Raw genomic sequence first — 19,058 nt, 5'->3', positions numbered from 1 at the left:
GGGACTGTCTTCTCAGTAAGCTAACTGGCTAGTTAGCCGCCAATATTAGCTTAACCCTCAGGACCTATTAAAATGGCTACACACATCGCCTAATAGGGTCACAAAACGGCCGTCTCATAAAAGTGTTTAAAAAAAAAAGTAATACAGAAATGTTTTTTTCTTTCAATGAATCAGATCTTTTCCCTTACTTCAGACCAATCCATAGATATATGGTTTATTATATTTTTTACTATTATATTTTTTTTACTATTATTGTTTGGAATTTGCCATTAGAACCCTGTTTTTCTTCCCATGGGAAAAACACAAAATATGGAATATTTCCAAAAGTTAGTGCATAACGATATTACTACTATTGGATGAATGGAAAAACATGTTTTTGCAGGTGTCTAAACAAGAGACAATGGGTCTGTGTCTGGGTGGTGGGGTGATTGTGGGGGCAGTGTCTGTTTCATTATAACATGTTAGCGTTATTGCATTTTAGTAATATATATATAATATACATATATAATGCATAAATATTATATATGCTGTATATGTAATATACTGTATATACAGTATATATACAGTATATATATGTACGTATATACTGTGTGTGTGTATGTGTGTGTGTTTGTGTACACACACACACACACACAGGTATTATAGTATAGTATATGAAAATTATGTGGTTATAGTGGGAGTCACTTGAACCATTTTTGTGTGTACACAGTGAAAATATACTATTCTAAACACTTCCAATGACAGGCATTAAGAAATTTCAAAAATAAAGATGAAAGAAAATTACAAACAAAATTTCATATACAGCATATCGCCTTTTAACTGATTGATTTATTGAGAGACACATAAAAGCAACACAAATGTCACTTTTGGGCCCAAACAGTTGCCAAGGGTTAAACAGAGACGTATCTTCCTACTTACTCGTATCGCTGTAAAGGTTAACATTAGTGATGATGATTTATTAGCTGCCCTTCGCACAGCTAATATGTTTTCATGTGTTTTTCCTAATGTTAATAATGTTAATAACTTCGAAAAAAATAATCAATGATTAGTTGACTATTAAAGTAATTGTTTTTGGCAGCCCTACTTTCCTTCTCCTTTATTTTTCTTCAAAGACACTCTAAAATTTAATAAAACAATACAAAAATAGAACTTGAATGTCTAATTCCTAGAGATGAGGGTAGACTACCTGACTCCCCAAAGCTGTGCAAGGATTATGTGCCTTGTGAAACAAACCACAGTTTTCTCAACTGAGACTTATTAGAACTGTAAATTACTCGTAAACTGTGGGGGGGGGGGGTTGGCCCCACAGACTTGAACTGGGAGGCCGTTCTGGAGACGAAGAGCCTGATAGCTGAAATCTTCAAGTAACCTAAAAAAGAAAGTACTTGAATAAATCTACTTTATAATTCTATCCCCCGACCCATAAAACTGCTCAACACCTCTCTGGGGGTGGTGAAAAAGAAAGTCCATACGAGAGCTGAAGGATGACACAAACAATACAGCAAAAACAATGCAAACACTATAGACATTTCACTAAACCCATACTTAACTAGGCCTGTTTTTTTATTTAGTTCTATGCCTATTTATGTTTTTGTATTTGTATATTCTTGATGGGTCATTTATGAATCTTTCTATTTGGTGTTGTACTACTTTCTATGTGCTGGTGCTTTCTGTGTGCTTTTTCTGTGTTTTGTGTACTCACTGTGCTGTGGGCGAAGGAGAAATTAATTTCCTCCTTAAGGGATAAATAAAGTTATACTCTACTCATGTCTCCAGACTAATATAGTTCTGGTTTCTATGGTTTTAATTGTTGTTGTTGTTGTTGTCGTGTAGGCCTGCGATGAGCTGGCGTCTTACCTGGGGTGTACCCCTTCTCTCGCCTAGCCTAGTGGTGCACACCTCTGACACGCAAGGCAGATCTGCAGAAAATGTATGGATTGTTGTTGAGGTGTACAGCGAACATTGTGAGGTCTTACAATGAGATCTCCACAAGAGGGCTCAAGTGTGTTATAAATATCAAGGCCTATATTTCAAACCTATTTCCAAAAATGTCATCATAGCAGACATAAAAATAACATTAATCTGAAAACTTCTCCCTAAAATGTAACATGCAAGTGGAGAGAAAAGGAAACAGTTTGTCATTTGAAAATAATTTATTTTGGAACACACCAACCATATTTTCTCACACAAGTAGATCACATACGCCAATGATTTCCTCAACTTTCAGCGAACATGATGATGTGTGACTATATGAATCAGTTTACAGTGTCACAACATCCCTTAGCCATCATTTAGCATCAAAATATGTGTTCAAACAAAATTAAAGCTTTATAATTTTTTTAACGTCATCCATAGTTTGGGCTGACAGACACCAAATGCAAACGTTTTCAACACGACGCTGAGCAATGCTCATCACAATCTGTGGTGTCTTGGTAGATTCAGCAACATTTAAATTCATTCAATCAAAGATGAGCCCACAACGCTGAAAAACAAGATGCTTGAAACACAGAATAAATACAGAGGAGCACATTCTCATATCATCATAGTAAAACATTTTACGTCCCATACTTCGTGAGAAAACATTTAGTCTTGACACTTAACTTTAAAATGACAACAAAGAATCCCTCCTGATTAGTTATTGCCTTTATTTTCAGATCTGTTCCCTTAAATATTTGAATATACATATCTATACATATATTTTCTCTTTAAATTTCTCATTGTTAAAGTTAACAGGTTTTGGTACTCGTCCATTAGAGCTGGTCATGTGATACAATACACAAGTACTGTACTCATCAGCTATTACTCTCTGATGCATTTGCACAACAAAATAACACAAGAAGTCATATTAAAAATACAAAATATTTTAAAAAAAGAAAAACTCAAAATAATCAACTAGAAAAAAATACATCCAAATAATAATCCAAACCTGCATTTTTGTGCAAAGTTGGCAGGAGGCAAAAATCTTTAAAAAGAGGAGAAAGGGCTCAGACTGCAGAAACAATGCTGGTGATGTCAACTTTCATCTGATTTTTTTCTGAGCCAGACTTAAAAAATGTCTAAACCACAACTGAATTTTGTGAAATAAGAAGTGCGGACAGAGTGAGGCATGGATCGTGTATCATCTCTCACGTAAACGAGAGTACATTTCATGACTAAAAGCTGTAGTCTGGTCTCCCTGACAAAGGTGACTTATAGTTGGTACAAGACAGGATGAGACCTCTTTAAAAGCAAAGTAAGATGACATCCACGCTACTCAAGAAGGGACACACTGATCCTCCTTCACTTCGCCAGTGATCACCAGGAATGATCTTCTCCCTGTCAGTGTCATGACAGCGTATGTTGCTAACAATCTAAGATTCATCTATTTAACCAATCAGCTGCTGATTTACTGCCACATTCTCATTTTAACCAATCAGAGCAACAACAAAAAAATGTCACCAAGTGTCATACTGTCAGAAAGAGGAAGCATTGGCATCAGTTAGTTTTTGGTTCTGGCAGAGGGGGGAAAAGAATAATTTTAGCAGATCCATATTGATAGCCCTGCCAGCATTGGGGGAAATCAACCTAGATGTTAAAGCTTAATCTCGACGAACAGAGGTTCATTCTGAGACAAAAACATTTAAACAAAACTGGCTGTCTGCTCAAAATATCTCGGAGACAAAGGACAACTGATTAGATTCCAATAGAATCACAATCAGTTTACTGCATTGTTCATTTGAAAAACAAAATCAGAAACCAAACCAGTAGTTCCGAGGTCAAGGTTAAGCAAGTTCCTCCTGTTTTGCTTGCAGGCAATAAAACAAAAACTCAAACATTGTTTGGCATCAAAGTTTTTTGAGCCTAATCAGTAATAGTTTTGGAGGCGTGTTCTAATTTTGGATAGGATTTTCCATGATATGCCAAATGTCCTGCCAATTGAACAAATGATCAAACTACTACATGTAAATGTTACCAAACTCAGCGTTTGGCTACCCAAGGAGCTCTTTCGTCAATCACCGGATTCCCCTCATGGTTTCAAACACCCTTCAGTCTCGTCACAGTGACCGCTTGCACATCGTAGACTATGTATTACTTGGCTGGACTGAAAGAAACTTCTTTAGCCCTTATTACAAGGATGAACAATTCTACAATTAGATTCAGTGTTGGAAATGTTCAAAGGTCGCATTATTGCAATATGATGACAAAACACATAGATGGATTTCAGTAGTCCAACCTGGTCTGTTGTGAAAGTTTTAACACTCAGCACACAAGCCTGGTCTAGAAAGAAAGACGAGATTCTGAATCAGGTTTCTTAAACAAACACGTCTCCTTGCGTTAAAATCATGCACCGTTTTTGTTTTCTATCTCTTCAACAGTAGAGCGCTCACAAACATGACACTGAATTAAAAGTCTGGTTTGGAGTCGGTATCGTTTGCCCTCCTGCTCATCACACCTCACAGCTCAGATTTAAAGAAGAGAACGACTGCCACACGCTGCACAACCTTCCCTTTCACACAGCATCGCTGCTGCAGACCGAGACGTTCGCCCCAGATGAGGCGTTTACAGGGTTGAGCAATCTAGCAGTTATAAAGTAAGAGAAGCAAGTCTGAATCTCTGCTGGATCTGCAGCTGGTCAAAGGCAAACGACAGTGAGGAGGGTTCAGACACAGACCGAGAACAACACAGAGAACACTTGGGTCATTAACCGTTTCGTTACCACCCTCCTTCTCTCCAGAGGAGCTAAAGTCGACCTCTGTGCCTTCTTCCGTAAAGACGATGTGTGTCCGACAGGATGTCAAGTGCACAGAATCAAAGTGAGAGAATGTGACTGTGGGAATGTGCATGGACCCCTTCTGGGGTTGATCCCTGCTCATGTCTGGCTAGAGCTGAACACTTCAGGTTTAAGTGTCAGGTGGATGTTAACAGCTGGATTAAACGTTTCAAAATAACCCCGACATGACACTTTTTGTGTACGACATGTTCTACAAACAACAGAAGAACGGTCCACCCAAAACAACGGACATTATAAGGGCTGAGAGAAAAGAACACAGACATGCTTCAGCACTGGTCTTCAAGTCTCCAGAGACACACACACACACAGACACACACACACACACACTACAGAGCTGCTGTGCTGGTTGAGACAGCAGACTAGGCTATATGGCCTTGGCGGTGATAAGCAGTGAGCCTCTCATGTGTACCAAAAGTGGGCACTGGCTGCAGCACAGTCAATAGATTGTTTACAGGAGGCTTTTTCTGTGCTCTTGGTTTCCTACTGATCAACTATAAAGTAGTGCTCTCACTTCATGGCTCATCATACATGACAAACTCCTTCATTATTCACATGGTTATTATTGTGAATAATTCTGATTTCCTTGGAAGTAGAAAGGCAGTTTTTTTTTAAATTTCTTTCACACACTGCAAGGAGATTACAAAGGAGCTGTGGAGACGGGAGCAGTGAGGAGCAGCGAGGAGCACCAGAGAAGGCAGAGAAGAGACAGTTTCCGTTCAGGCCTTTCCTCAGCGCCGTGACGGTGGATTGGAGAGGGTGAGAATCAAGAGGAAGCGTGACAGACAGAGAGAGAGAGAGAGAGATGGAGGTTTAGGCTCTGCCCTCTGCACAGGAGCTCTCACTGAGTGTGTTTTGGCACGGTGGTTTCTGCTTCTCCCACTGGCATATGGAGTTGGCGTAACCCACAATCACTTTGTCCATCCAGGTGAGGGGCTGTGGGAAGAGCACCGCGCCCTCGAAGAAGCCCAGGTGGCCTCCGTGTAGCGTCAGGGAGAAGATCACATTTGGCTTCTTTGCTAAAGGACGACAAAACGTACGGTTGCTAGGCATTTGAAAATAAACACTGGACATGTATCCAAATATGGGCTGGCCACAGACTCTAATGCCCATTATAAATGGAGAGAGTGTGTTTGCATGGTCAGAGAGAGAAAAGCGTGACTCAAATTTTGCAGGTGTGTTTAAGCACCACCTACTAGCTCGAGGTTGAGTCAGTGTGTCTCAATAGATCCTCCTCAGCCAGTAGAAACATAGCAGGAAAATATTACCTCTGCTTTTTGCAAAAGGCAAACTGTTAGTCTTTCTGTGTCCACATGTCGCTGTGCAAAGAGCTGCAGCTGGGGGACGACCAGGCAGAGTGGTCTCTCGACAACGACTGGCCTGGATCTCTTTATTGCCTCCTATCTGGGTCAGTGGGTGAGCTTGATGTGATTCACTAGTGATTAAGATGCTGTTGGGCATTCACCACTGTGCACGATTCATGACAGCTGCTGAGCTGCAGCGGGATGGCTGAGAGCTCAACCAGACACCGTCTCAGCAGGCGCCGAGTGACAGGTGGGAACAGGACGGTCCTGAGAAAGACACGCACTAAAAGAAGCTGTTGTGGTTGTTGGCACGGCGACAAGGAGTCACAAGAACATATCAGAGGGTATATTAAACATATCACTGTGAGTCTATGAGCACTACCACTTTAAAGTGAATATTTATTCAATATGACAGATTTAATTATATTTAACTGATTAGTGGTGAATGTTCACTCTCTGATCACATTGTTAACTGCAGAAGCAACAAAGTGACAGAATTTCTGTTAAATCCTCTCCTGTAATCATTTGTCTGAGTCACTGTATCACATTTTAGGCCAAAGGGCAGCTGATCCTCTTTCCTGTAAGTATTTCTCTCTGCAGACTCATATAGGATAGAGTCACATGCTTCCAATAAGGACGCCTCCGCCCATACACACTTATTACAGGAAGGACATTTTCCTTCTTCTAATAAATGGTCAGCGAGTTTAAATATAGTGCAGGCTGAGGAGAAGAATGATAAACACCGTCATGTGGAAAAGTGGGGAAGGCCTCTTCTTGTTTATTCTAACAGACGTAAAGTTCATTCAAGAATAAAAACATTCAGCTGCAGAAGATGCAAAGGCTTTAAGCTTGCTTAAAATAAATGAAGGGACACTGTGGTATTTATGTCAGTGAGTTCCAGCAGCTGTAACTCACTAAAGGACCATTCTTAACAGACCTGGCCTTTTAACACACCCTGCTCACCAGAGGACCGTTTCAGGTTGCTGACATGTTTATGACAACTGGAGCAGAAGCACTTTAGGAACGGTATGTTGTACTAAATATTTAGTAGATCTGAACATCGCAGTTCAGTTTCTAACATCTGATTTAATAACCACATAAACATATCTATTGTAATTTTTATATTAAAAAATCACTTTATACTGCGTTCATATTCTGTGTGTTTCTATCAGTTTAGTGCCTTCTCTTATTCACATTCATCTGGTGAACATTCTGTGTTGCAGTGTCCACTAATTTCTTGTCACAGATTATAAAATTAAAATATATAAAATAACATGAGACTGAAAGTTGCTGCCGCCGCCACCTCAACGTGCAGTATGTTACCTGCGAGTGTGCGAGGGATGGTGAGCAGTGACTCGTGAACCAGGGGATCATCTGCAGAGTTCACCAGAAGCAGTGGCACCATCACCTGTCAAAGAAACATCCACATATTAGACAAATACACAAACAGGCCAAATAAAATACGCTTAGTATGAGATGATGTGAGGTGTGCTCTTACATTGTGAATATAATGAACACAACTCTCCTTCTCGTAGTACTCTTTGAGTGAGTTGTGGTTGTGGAATTTTCTGGTGAAATTCAATGACAAAAGAGACAACATTAAAAAAATTCCACTTCACATACACGTCAGATGTTTTATATATTCATTGGCAAAACGGAAGAACATATCCGTCGGTACCAGGTGATATGAAAGATAAACACCAGAACATGACATCTGTAACTTTCCTTTGTTTCTGCACACACACACACCTCATGATGTTGTCGTCTATCTGCATGAGGGACGTTGCCGTGTACAAGCGACTGAGATCCGCATCCACCGTTTTCGCTGAGCCTCCCCCAAACAGACTGTGTCTGCAGCAAGTAAGAACACAAGTTTACATCTACGGTGAACACACAACTCACTGGCGTCACAGTGTGCAGTAAATGACTCAACCTCTAAGGCAATACAGTGAGGTGTTGTGTAAAACGGATCCCAGACTTCAAGTTCAACTTTTTAAACAAACAAATGTCATTAAATTTAGATTTTCAAAATGAAAAAAATTGAGGAAAATGTACTGACATCAGTCACTTTGACATATCTGACACATGACTTATGACCCCGTAATCTTGATCAGCTATGTCACTGTTAGCAATTGTAAAATGTCAATAAAAAGTGGGCAAGGACGTACTGCTGATAACAATAATCTGCCAGTTCAGATACAGTAGAACTCTCCACATACCATCATAAACACACAGTTTTTATATTTTTATCTATAAACTAAAGGTTATTGCTTTTTAGGTGGATGAGAAAACTGGTCGTATGCAGGAGCAACACTGATACCTGTGTGACAGAATGATTTTCTTCATGTTGTCAGCCATGAGAAAGTTATAGAAGCGTCTAAACTGGTCCCACTGTAGGAATGTTTCCTGGGCCCTGAGTGATAAAGACAGAGACAGGAAGTTAGCTTTGTGCATTCCAAACAGCACAGCAACGTCCCGTGTAATCCACCAGACAAAGAGTCACACCGGTGGAGGGTCAGGCGTTAGCAGGCTAGACCAACACAACTGTTAGACTATATTTAACTAGTAATTGACCATTAGGTTGTTTTTCCTTCATTTAAAGTCAAACGCTTTATTAGCGACTGATGTTTTCTGGAGAAAGGTGACACATAGAGTTCACGATGAGCTCTGACAGAAAAAAAAGGGAAAAAGCTGCCCATTAAATGTCGGTCCCTTCCACACACTCTTCCCCACTGCCTGCATCCAAACTTTAACAGAGCCAATCCATCATGTCTGCCAAGAGATGCTGGCTCTATTTAAAACAGATGGGTGTGACTCAGTCCAACACACAGAGCAAAGTCTACTGTGGTGCACGAATGCACTGGTGGCTTAAAACAAAACAATCAGTCAACATTTGCTTGTCCGTCGTGTGAAATGAAAGCATTCAGTCTCTGCTCCCTCAGCTGGTGGCTCAGTTCATCGCATTCTACCTGGACAAACATCCATAAGGTAGAACAGCCTGAAAACAAACAGGCTGCAAAATTGGAGTAAATGGAGTTAATATATACATGAGCAGCAAACTGCTCTGAGGATACGCTCGACGCAAGTTCTCTTATTGTTTGCATTAGAAAAGTCTTAGAATTTGACTTGAGCAAAGAATGAGATTTGTGAAATGAGTTGGCTAAACAGGACACAGCAGCGGAACACAAATTTAAGAGCTGATTATATTATATTGTTATTTTGAGACACTATGCTGAGCTTCATTTGCACATGTAATGGGCTGGTTAATGATAAGGCTGTGATGAGACAGTGTTTTAATTAAAACATGAGAGGTAACAACCCACCTGAGAGCGCTGTACCCCTGACAGATGCTGACGCAACACAGCACTCGCTCCTGGTTGGTCGTGTTCTCGCCCAGGAACTTGCACACAATGTTTCCACCCAGACTGAAGCCCACCACGATCAGCTGGGTCTGAGGGTACGCACGCTTAATGTAGCCAACCATAGAGGCGAACTCCCATGTGCACCCTGCACAAAGAAGAGGCAATAATCAATATGTAATGGCTGTACAGGACAATGTGTTCGCTGCTCAGCGGCTCCAGCTGAAGGTGTCTTTAGTTATTAGGTTTGTGTCCGTCACAGCCTGAAACAAGCCCGTGCCTGCCTCTACAGATACTGATTGTAGTCTCTCTGCATTTAATTTGTAATGATGTCATACGATGATGGATCTCAACGCAGGCAAATCGTGATTATATTAAAACGCCTTTAGCTAAAAGCAGATGAAAATAACATCATGCATCAGAATGTCGTGGTGAAGTCTTTGTTCAGGTGTGGAGAGAAACGCTTCAGGCCAAAAGAAGGAAAATGGATCAGAGTGGCAGATTGAATCAAATAATTGTTATGCCACATTACTCATACCCCCCCCCCCCCCCCCAAAACCTTTTATTTTTATTTCAAAAGCTGGGTGTTTATTCCCCCATGTGTCATGATGATGGCAGTGTGGAAGCATCCGGTCTCTATATGGCCCTGAAATGAGCTCCTCGGTCTCACCGTAGGTAAACATGCGTGCCGAGGTGAGCTCGATGTCGGGGAGGGCCCCCAGGTGGTTCAGCACGGCGCAGCGGTATCCGTCCTTCTGAGCGAGATCCACAAACGTTCTGATGTAATGCTTCTCACTGTGGTTGCCAATACCGGGACATATCACCATGGTGATGTCGTCTGGTGAAACAGGCAGACGGGTCAGACAGACATTTGCCTGATATGACATATGTAAGCACAGATAAGATGATCAGCCTGTTAGAAGCCGTGTGTGTGAAGAAGCTTTCTGGAAGGATTATGGGATGTAGAGAGAGGCCGTGAGGTGAGGGTTCAGCTGAGGCATTCAAAGACAGGAGTTCATCGTTAAATCGCTCCTCAGACAACTGCACGGCAAACATTCTATTTAAAGAGCAATTTAGACTGAGTCACCTAAATTATCATAGCTGAACTGCACGATCTGACTAAATGACTTCATCGGCTTGTTCCAGACATCAGGTCAGGTTTATTTAAAGGGGAAGGTCCCACAGGCTTCTGTGCGGCACGAGACGCCCCCAGTGCTTCATTCTCAACCCAGATACAAACATTTACAAGATACGATGTGGGCATTCAACAACAAAAAACAAAGATTTGAGGAAAATCTAATGTATCACCTCCTGTTCGATGGTCCCCCATTGGTTCAAAGAGGTCAAAGGTCGAGGTGGCCCCATCTTGCATGGGTAAATACTTCCTGACTCCGCTAGGGTGAGGCGCGCTCACCCGACCCAGTTTGCCGTACAGGGCAGTCTGGAGGTGACCGCTCTTACCCCACAGCAAGGGTGGAATGTACCTGGAAAGGAAAAGACAAGGTCCACGCCACAGAAATGAAACACAACATGGTGTTATCCAGAGGAGAGACACTCACAGTGGTGTGTTTCTATCATGACATGTAGTTTGTAGGCAGTCACGTTTGTGGAGCAGCTTTAGAAAGGCAGTGACTGATTAACGTCAGTCCGGTGTCACGTTCAGAGCGGTTACGGTGAACATGTGTATCCGACACCTCTATAGGAGGTCGCTGTGGGAGTCAAGTCTGTCTTATGTAATGTCTTTTCAAACCATTGGCCTGAGGCTGTGTTTTACCTTTAACTACCACACCACACTGAAACCAAATGGATGAGCTGACGTGAAAACACTGGCAGGTCCAGCTTTACCTCCAGCTACACATGGCATTATAAAGTACAGTTCTGCTACGACAACGTATTAATAATACGCATTTCACGTAAGGTTGAAGCTAAAGAAGGACGTCTTCAGTCAGCCCCATGCAGACATTTAAATATGTCACCTTAGCAGCTTTTGCCTGCTTCTCTTACATCTACTCTATATTTTTCTTGTCAGACTTGCTGTAAGTGAATCGCAGGTTATCCTGGGAGATCACGAGATTAAAACCATGGACTCTGCGGTGACATTGACCCAAACACACAGACGGTAAATTGCAGCAGAGAGCTCGATGTCATCAAGTTTCACAAGCTTTCAGACCTTCAACCTTGTGTTGTCACATCTCTTGTTGTGCAGATATTTACCACATTCAGAAAGTACACTCTTACTTAACAGACCTGCCAAATGAAAGCAGACTACTTCCAGTCGGAGATAATGTAATCACCTCCACCCATGCACAGCAAGAGCAGTAATATCTGCACTACACTTGTGTAGAAGGCAGTCGGCAGAGTATCATCTACGAGTCCAGGAAGCTATCGTTGTTACGTAAAAGGTTGTTTAAGCACAACTTTAGATTAGTCCAGTTCATCGGTGGGAGATAACAGATTAAAAACACAAACGCATGTTATCGCTGTGGAATTATTGCTTCTGATCAATACAAGCGTGGAAAATATTATACTGTGAGAAAAATACTTTACCGCTGAATTGAAGCTCACTTCACGCAAAGATGTTTTCTTAAAGTCATGTTTACACAGAAAACATGTATGTAAACATTATTTTTGTGTTTTGTTGTCTTAGTCTCTGGATTAAAGATGTCGGTAAAACAAACTGGGTCCATTGTCGTTTCTGCAGCTGATGATGGTGCGACGGGTCGGTGCACAAGGGGGGGGGTCTGCGACATCACCGTTCGCCCACTTACAATCAGGTCCTTTACAATCAGGTGATGTGTCTCATGCTAATGACCCTCATTAGCATACAAAAGCTCGGTGAAACTCACATTTAAATGACCCCCCCTTTGACAACCCCATTAACCATTGTTGAGAGGTCAGACGGGTTTCAACTATTCAACGTTGAAATGTGAAGAGCACTGACCACACCCCACAGGGTTAACAAGCTGGGACAACACCAGCCACCTTCAGAACAGAAGAAACCTCTTGGATGAGAGGCAAAATGTTTTCGAGGAACATTCTTTAAGTCCAGTGGATTAATTTAAACAGCTTTGGACATCATCCTCTACAGTAACCAAAGCTCAGACATACACCTGAACCCAACTAAACTAAAACACCTGACAACATCCCTGTTAGGCTTCACTGTCACTGACCTCAGTTACACACCATCCCCAGGTGTTTTAAAAGACCTAAAAATGTGACTTCTCGACAACAAATACCACATAAATAACACCACTGCTGACAGCTTACGTGTGTAAGGGAAAGAGTTTCGTAACGACCGGTCAGAAGCTTGAAGTGAGCTGTGCTACAAGACTTAAAGTTACGATGGAATAACGCAACACCGCTGAACATGGACGGATGGTCCGTCAGGACAAACAAAATCATACATCTTGCAAAGCAAGTGTGACAAACTCAGTCTAACTTTGGGATAACCCCCCAAAAACACATTCTGGTGTTTAATTAATGCCTGGAGCAGACACTCAGGAACACTGATGACAGACGGACCACCGCCAGACAAACTTCCATCTTCCCTGCAGCCCCAGATGGCTTACATTGCCATGGTAACGCCTTGAGTGACAGATCCACAGCTGTGAACTCACTCTTTGGTCAGCTGGGGACAGGACTTCAGCAGGAAGCGGTTGAGAGCCGTGTCCTGGTAGGTCAGGTCCGGGGGCGCAGTGGGGCTTTTGAGGTTGAGGCAGCGAACGATGATGTAGAGCACCGTTGCCACGGCTGCCAACTTCATGCCATCAAACATCGCTGGCAGCTCCGGAGAGATGGTGTACACATCTGATTCGTGGGTGCTCATGATTGTTCTGCAAAACAAAAACAGCATTGTTGGGTTTTTTCTGTAAGTTTCTTCTTGAAACTCTAATAAACCTGGATTTCAAGTTCAGTAAGTCAGTCAGCTGTTAAGGCCTCCAGCCTCACAACAACTGCTTCCTTTCATTGTCTAAATATTTGTTCACTTTAAAAATCTGTACAAATGGAAGTCTCACACAAAGATGATAGATTTCAATCAATCAACACATTTAGCAAAAACACTTCTAGACTGAACGACACAGGTTCTATCTCGACGTAGTACTTTTAGTTTAAATATGCATGTATTCAAAGTAGGTGTCACGGAGGGCACCCCTGCCACCTCACAGCGAGAAGGTTCCGGGTTTGATTCCTTTCTGAGCAGAGTTTGTATGTTCTCCTCATGTCTGCGTAGGTTCTCTCTGGGGTTTCTAGCTTCCTCCCACCTCCAGAAAACAATTTAGATTGAATTGATCACTCCGACAGCCATCAACCACAAGGTTGGAAAGCAGCTGAAGACGATGGATATTCAAAGTAACAAAATGTTACTGTTATGGTTCAGGATGACCAGAGCATCTCCTGCTATCATAGAAAAAGGAAGTTATGGTGTAAAATTCTCTAGAAACAAATGAAAAGGTTTTCCACTGCTTGGAGGAGGTGGGTGCAGGAAAATGCCGTAAGATTTTTCACAGACTGTGTCCTGCCACTGGCAAAGAGGATGGGATTTTATCAAAAATGAAACACAAAATCAAACACAAATGACTAAAGAGTTTACTTACATTTTATGTTCAAGTTTCCATCCAGGAAAGAAAAAAAGTGTGAGAATGTGAATTCACAGTGATCAGGTCCACCCTAGAGACAAAACCAGACAACACATTTAGCCTTAGTGGTCAAAGAACAACATGCTGTTTAAAGTCTCATCTTAATGCCTTGATTTCACAGAAGGGTACTTTATGATGTTGTTGAGTGTCTGGCCAAAAACTAAACCTAACACAGACAGCATTCATAGAGAACTAATATGAAATAAAAATAAAATCTCAAAGCATTTAATTTTTACGTGGATCAGACTTTTTTGTAAACCTAGTAACAAATAGACAAAAACCAATGCCAGCAAAAACATTAGCTTCTTAGCAAAAGTATAAAGACCAATAAGCATAATGTCATCACAGTAATTTGATTTAGTGACTTAACATGTAATCAATCTATTGATTCTAACAACAGATTAACTGGTGGCCAATAAAGTGAACACTCTACACAAAACAGTGTGTAATTACTTTTCTCTACTTACACTGATCCCATTTTAATCATTTGATTATTTTTTTAGCTGGCTGTCAGATGACATTCAAGACAAAATCATAAATTACCAACATATTCAGTCTTCCTGACATCTGCATCAGGAGCTGGTGAATGTATGGACCTACCCACACATTCATGTTGTATAACTCAATAATTGTGTGTTTTTTTTTTTTTATTCTAGTATTCCCACTATTGATAAAATGGAACAATCTGTTGGATCTAGAGTCCAGAGGTAAAATCTCAGTGAATGCTGGTGGTCAAAAACCTGACAGGGTTGTCCATTCATTTAGGAGTGTTACCACATGGAACAAGTTCTATCCACTCTGAATTTAACATCATCACATATAAATAGCTTCAGCCTCAGAGCATTGGGTTTATAATACATCAGATGTGGACACGGCTCAGCCTCAAACACACAGTAACACAGTTAATACCCCCTGAATGACATTAATGTCAAACAAATAGCCCCCACCTTCACCCACAGCTAACGCCCGTCTGGACAGTGCAAACATCCAGAGAACACATCTGGCTTGTTTCCACACACACTGGTTTCATTATCGATCATAAAGAAGGAAAACGTCCAATCTGACTGGAACCAGCCGCCAGCTCGTCCTTCTCTGTCACGACTCAAGCACGACACGATGACTTTACCAAAGACACACACACATGTTGAGGTTACATTAAAGCACTAATTCATTTGTGGATGCAAACAAAGACATGAATGTCGTGTCTGTTTAATAGCGAGTAACGATCTGGACGCGTATTCGTTCGCCATAAAGCGGTCCAGAAAATTAAAACGACATTGCCTTTAGCTTACTGCCCACTCAGAATATCTTCAGCATTAATTTAGATTCATACTAATGTAATACTCGGATTAAATGCCTCCCCGTTAAGCCCTTCTTCGTCTGAACTTTAGGTTCACAGCCCATCATGGGGGGCAGTGGGAGATGAACCATCGATCCGCTTCAAAAGGCAGCGACACACAGACATAGCATTAGCATCCTGCGTGCTATCTCTCCTACCTCGCAAAAAAAGGATTCAATTCCTCGCCTTTTGAACGCGACCGGGCTTGTTTATGTTGGGAGCATTCCGTTCGATTGTTCCTCTGGTCTAAACCATGTCTGTCTGATAAGTACAACGCCCTCTGACGCCCAGACTCGAAGGTAACCACGGCTGAAGCAGCAACATCAGCCCCAACATCTCCGGTTCCACTTCCGAGAAGATTCCTAATTTGCATAACAGCTCGTTCATTGGTTAAAACTGTGAGTGCGTCATATGAGCAGTAAATCAGCGATTTTCCACGCCCCCTACCTTGACACAGTGCAGTGATTACACCCCGCTTCAGAGCGGTGATGCGTTGTAATTGTCAGTGTTGGTCCGGTAGTTTGTCCACCAAATATCTTCATAACCATTGTAGATAGACAGATGAAACAAAAAGCTGATTATTTCTTTTAAATTTTAAATTTAATTGTATATACAGTACTGGGCGGCACGGTGGCGCAGTGGTTAGCGCTGCTGCCTCACAACACGGCGGACCCGGGTTCGAGTCCCGCTCTGTGCGGAGTTTGCATGCTGTGCGGAGTTTGCATGCTCTCCCCGGGTTCTCCGGCTTCCTCCCACCTCCAAAAGCATGCGCTTCAGGTTGATTGGCCGGTCCCAAATTGACCATAGGAGTGTGTGTGTGTGTGAGTGGTAGTTTGTTTCTATGTGGCTCCGCGGTACACTGGCGTCGTGCCCGGAGTGTCCCCCGCCTCACGCCCTGAGACTGCCAGGATAGGCACTGGCTACCCCGCGACCTGCGTTAGCGGATTAAGCGGGTTGGAAAATGAATGAATGAATGAATATACAGTACTGCTGTGATCACCGTAGGAGAAATTAGATAGATAGATAGATAGATAGATAGATACTTTAATAATCCCGGAGGAAATTGCACTTCAAGAATGAAAGAAATTAAGAATGCACACCCTGATATGTTACTAATCAATCACACGCATGCATATTACAGTAGTGTGTACAGGCCCTTGTAATACACACAACCACACACAAGGGGGCCTGTAAGCATACAACGGAAGGTAGAGGGCGGGCAGCCACTTTGTGAAGCGCCCAAAGGGGATGAAAATGAGATGATGACCTTGACCTTGAGAAAACTAGGTCAAGGTCAAATCTCAACTTTTGTACACTCAGGAACCATATAAGATAGAAAGACGAGGTAGAAGGCCAGTGTGAGTAAGACCATATAGGTCAAAGCTAGTCAAAGCTATGCACTAGCTTTGACCATAGATCAAAGCTAGTCCATAGCTTTGACCTACCCTGAAAGGTCAAAGCTGTGCACTTGTCAGATAGTACTTTCAGGGTACCATGACCTACTTCCAGAGTAGGTCAGGGTAAGTCGCAGGATATTGCAGTTTCTACCTGCCTTGTTTTAATGTTGATTTTTCAATTTTCAATATGGGTTTCGTTGTAAACAAATCTTAGAAATGCTATTGTATTTCATTTAAATTGTTCAAGACTACATGCAGGAAAATATTTCAGTGCATCACTGTATGTCACATATATTCAGAATAAAAATCGTGAAATCGTTGTCTAAGTACATAAAACATTGCAGTTAATTCTCTGTGGATACAGCATTTGGTTTGTTGGAGATCCAGTCGACACTGTAGTAACCACAGTGACCACCAGATGGCGACAGAGAAGCCGCTAACTGTCATGAAAGTCTCCTCAAAATACTACACGGTAAATTGTCTCAAAATAACATGTAAATGAGTAATATAGGTAATCTGTTTTTCCAAACACCAAACATGAATGAATGATAGATTGTGACTCCTACCGATGGTTCTAACCAAATGGAACTTGCCTGATTTTTTTCTTGCCAAGGCTCAAACACAGACCTCAAAACGGGATTGTTTCAAAACAGGCCAACATTCTTAATTTCACCTCCAATCTGCCGGCAGCTGTAGCCTTGCTCCGACCTTAATGTTAAAACAGGTTATTTTGTAGTTTGCTTAAAAATAGTTTTAATCTGCAGATATTTTGGATTTCACTCAGAATGTCAGCCAGTTGGCGTAATAGGTGCTGTCGCCTCACAGCTGGAAGGCCATGGGTTCAAATCCCATCAGTATTTATATATCTTGTCTGCATTTAACTACCTGTAAAGGTAAATATCAAATCATTTAAATATCATTTGAGCCGTATGAGTAATTTGTAGCTTTTGCAAACATAGCCAATGCTAATCCTTGCTAACTCAACAAGTTTGTATTTTAAGGTTTTGATATGTTTTGTTCTATACATGACACAAGTAAAATGTTTTCAACTTACTGGAAACAAAGTCTTGCTGATCTCACATCCTTACTCGTGATTTCTTTTATTATAAAACATTATCTTGACAATCAAATGTGATCTACATGGAATTACAGTATTTACTATAAATCTCAGAAGATGGGAGGACTCCTCATTTAAGGCTATCTGGTTTGACCACACAGATGCAAAACACAGCTGGCTGGACCGCAGTGGTCTGAGTGGGTGAATCCCCGAATGAATCACGAACGAGGGTGTTTCACAGAGGGAATGGAATTTGTGGTTGCTCCTTTTTTTATTTCCCTTTGTGCAGCACCAGTTGCAACAGTTGCCAACGCAATGTTCCAGATGCTCCAGTTGATGAGAAATAGAGCGAGGATGTATTAAACACATTATATCCTTGGCTTTACTGTGGAGAAAAGTTGCTTTAAATGAACTGTGATCCCGAGTTCAACTCTGACATCGAAATAAAAAGCAATGAAGTAACAGAAAGACAAAAAAAAAATCATAATGCAGGAAGCTGTCACAGCTGGTTACATATGTTTGTGCAACACTTTAACATTACTGTACTCTGCTGGAATAAAAACTGATATTTAAAATGTCTTGACAACTGGAACAAGACTGGCAACAACATCAAGTATTTTAAATGTAAAGTGTTGTGTGTTATTATGTGTTGTTATGTGTTAGCAAGATCATGAGGTTAAGTGTTTTCACTCACTCTCTGATGAAAAGATTTAGACTCCTTTATTTCATTATTTTGAGAACCAAATGTTGAGAGAGTAATGAAGACAAATAATTACACTACCTAAACTTTCAGATTTACAGAATAACCATATGATGTAAATCAATCTCAGCAATCTATAATTGATCCTTGTTGCAAATGTAAAATACTAATTTCAAACCATCTGCTATCGTGGATTATTTGAAATTTAATATTTTCGATCAACATCAAATAATCAGCTGCAGTAAGAACCTCTGCAATTATTAAAACTGCTTATTCCTGGAGAATGAGAATCCAATCAAAGCAAGGAAATAAACTTATTCTTAACTTCTTCTTCTCCTTCTAACAAATGTTTTTAATATGTTCGGTGAAAATTTTAGTATCAGGAAATTCATCTACGGTGCTGGGTACATTTAATCGAATCAAAGAAAGTGGCAGCTTTTAAATTTTATCTCTGGAGAGGCAAAACTCGCAATTTACGTGACCAGGAAGAGGAGAAT

The 19,058-nt window shown here is 41.2% G+C and overlaps 1 protein-coding gene across 1 annotated transcript; it reads right to left on the bottom strand.

Moving 5' to 3' along the window:
* Positions 1-2,140: 2,140 nt before the first annotated feature.
* On the bottom strand, positions 2,141-15,745 carry LOC137597977 (monoacylglycerol lipase ABHD2). Its single transcript, XM_068318379.1, has 11 exons — positions 15,566-15,745; positions 14,027-14,099; positions 13,049-13,264; positions 10,740-10,915; positions 10,102-10,269; positions 9,396-9,579; positions 8,393-8,485; positions 7,822-7,923; positions 7,571-7,640; positions 7,396-7,480; positions 2,141-5,787 (listed from the first exon to the last, which is right to left on the bottom strand). Exons 3-11 carry the CDS (start codon positions 13,255-13,257, stop codon positions 5,582-5,584), a joined length of 1,293 nt encoding a protein of 430 aa, XP_068174480.1. The 5' UTR covers positions 13,258-13,264; positions 14,027-14,099; positions 15,566-15,745; the 3' UTR covers positions 2,141-5,581.
* Positions 15,746-19,058: the final 3,313 nt, after the last annotated feature.

This window comes from Antennarius striatus, chromosome 1 (genome assembly GCF_040054535.1).
Source record: "Antennarius striatus isolate MH-2024 chromosome 1, ASM4005453v1, whole genome shotgun sequence".
NCBI classification, from domain to species: Eukaryota; Metazoa; Chordata; class Actinopteri; order Lophiiformes; family Antennariidae; genus Antennarius; species Antennarius striatus.
The sequence above is the reverse complement of the archived record's forward strand: the minus strand, read 5'-3'. Positions and strand labels throughout refer to the sequence as shown.

Excerpts from the sequence above, each read along its gene's own strand:
- LOC137597977 (XM_068318379.1), bottom strand. The coding sequence starts at position 13,257 with ATGAGCACCCACGAATCAGATGTGTACACCATCTCTCCGGAGCTGCCA. Across the intron at positions 7,924-8,392 it reads AAAATCATTCTGTCACACAG|ACACAGTCTGTTTGGGGGAG; the intron begins GTATCAGTGTTG and ends TACTTGCTGCAG. Across the intron at positions 7,481-7,570 it reads GTGTTCATTATATTCACAAT|GTGATGGTGCCACTGCTTCT; the intron begins GTAAGAGCACAC and ends TTTCTTTGACAG.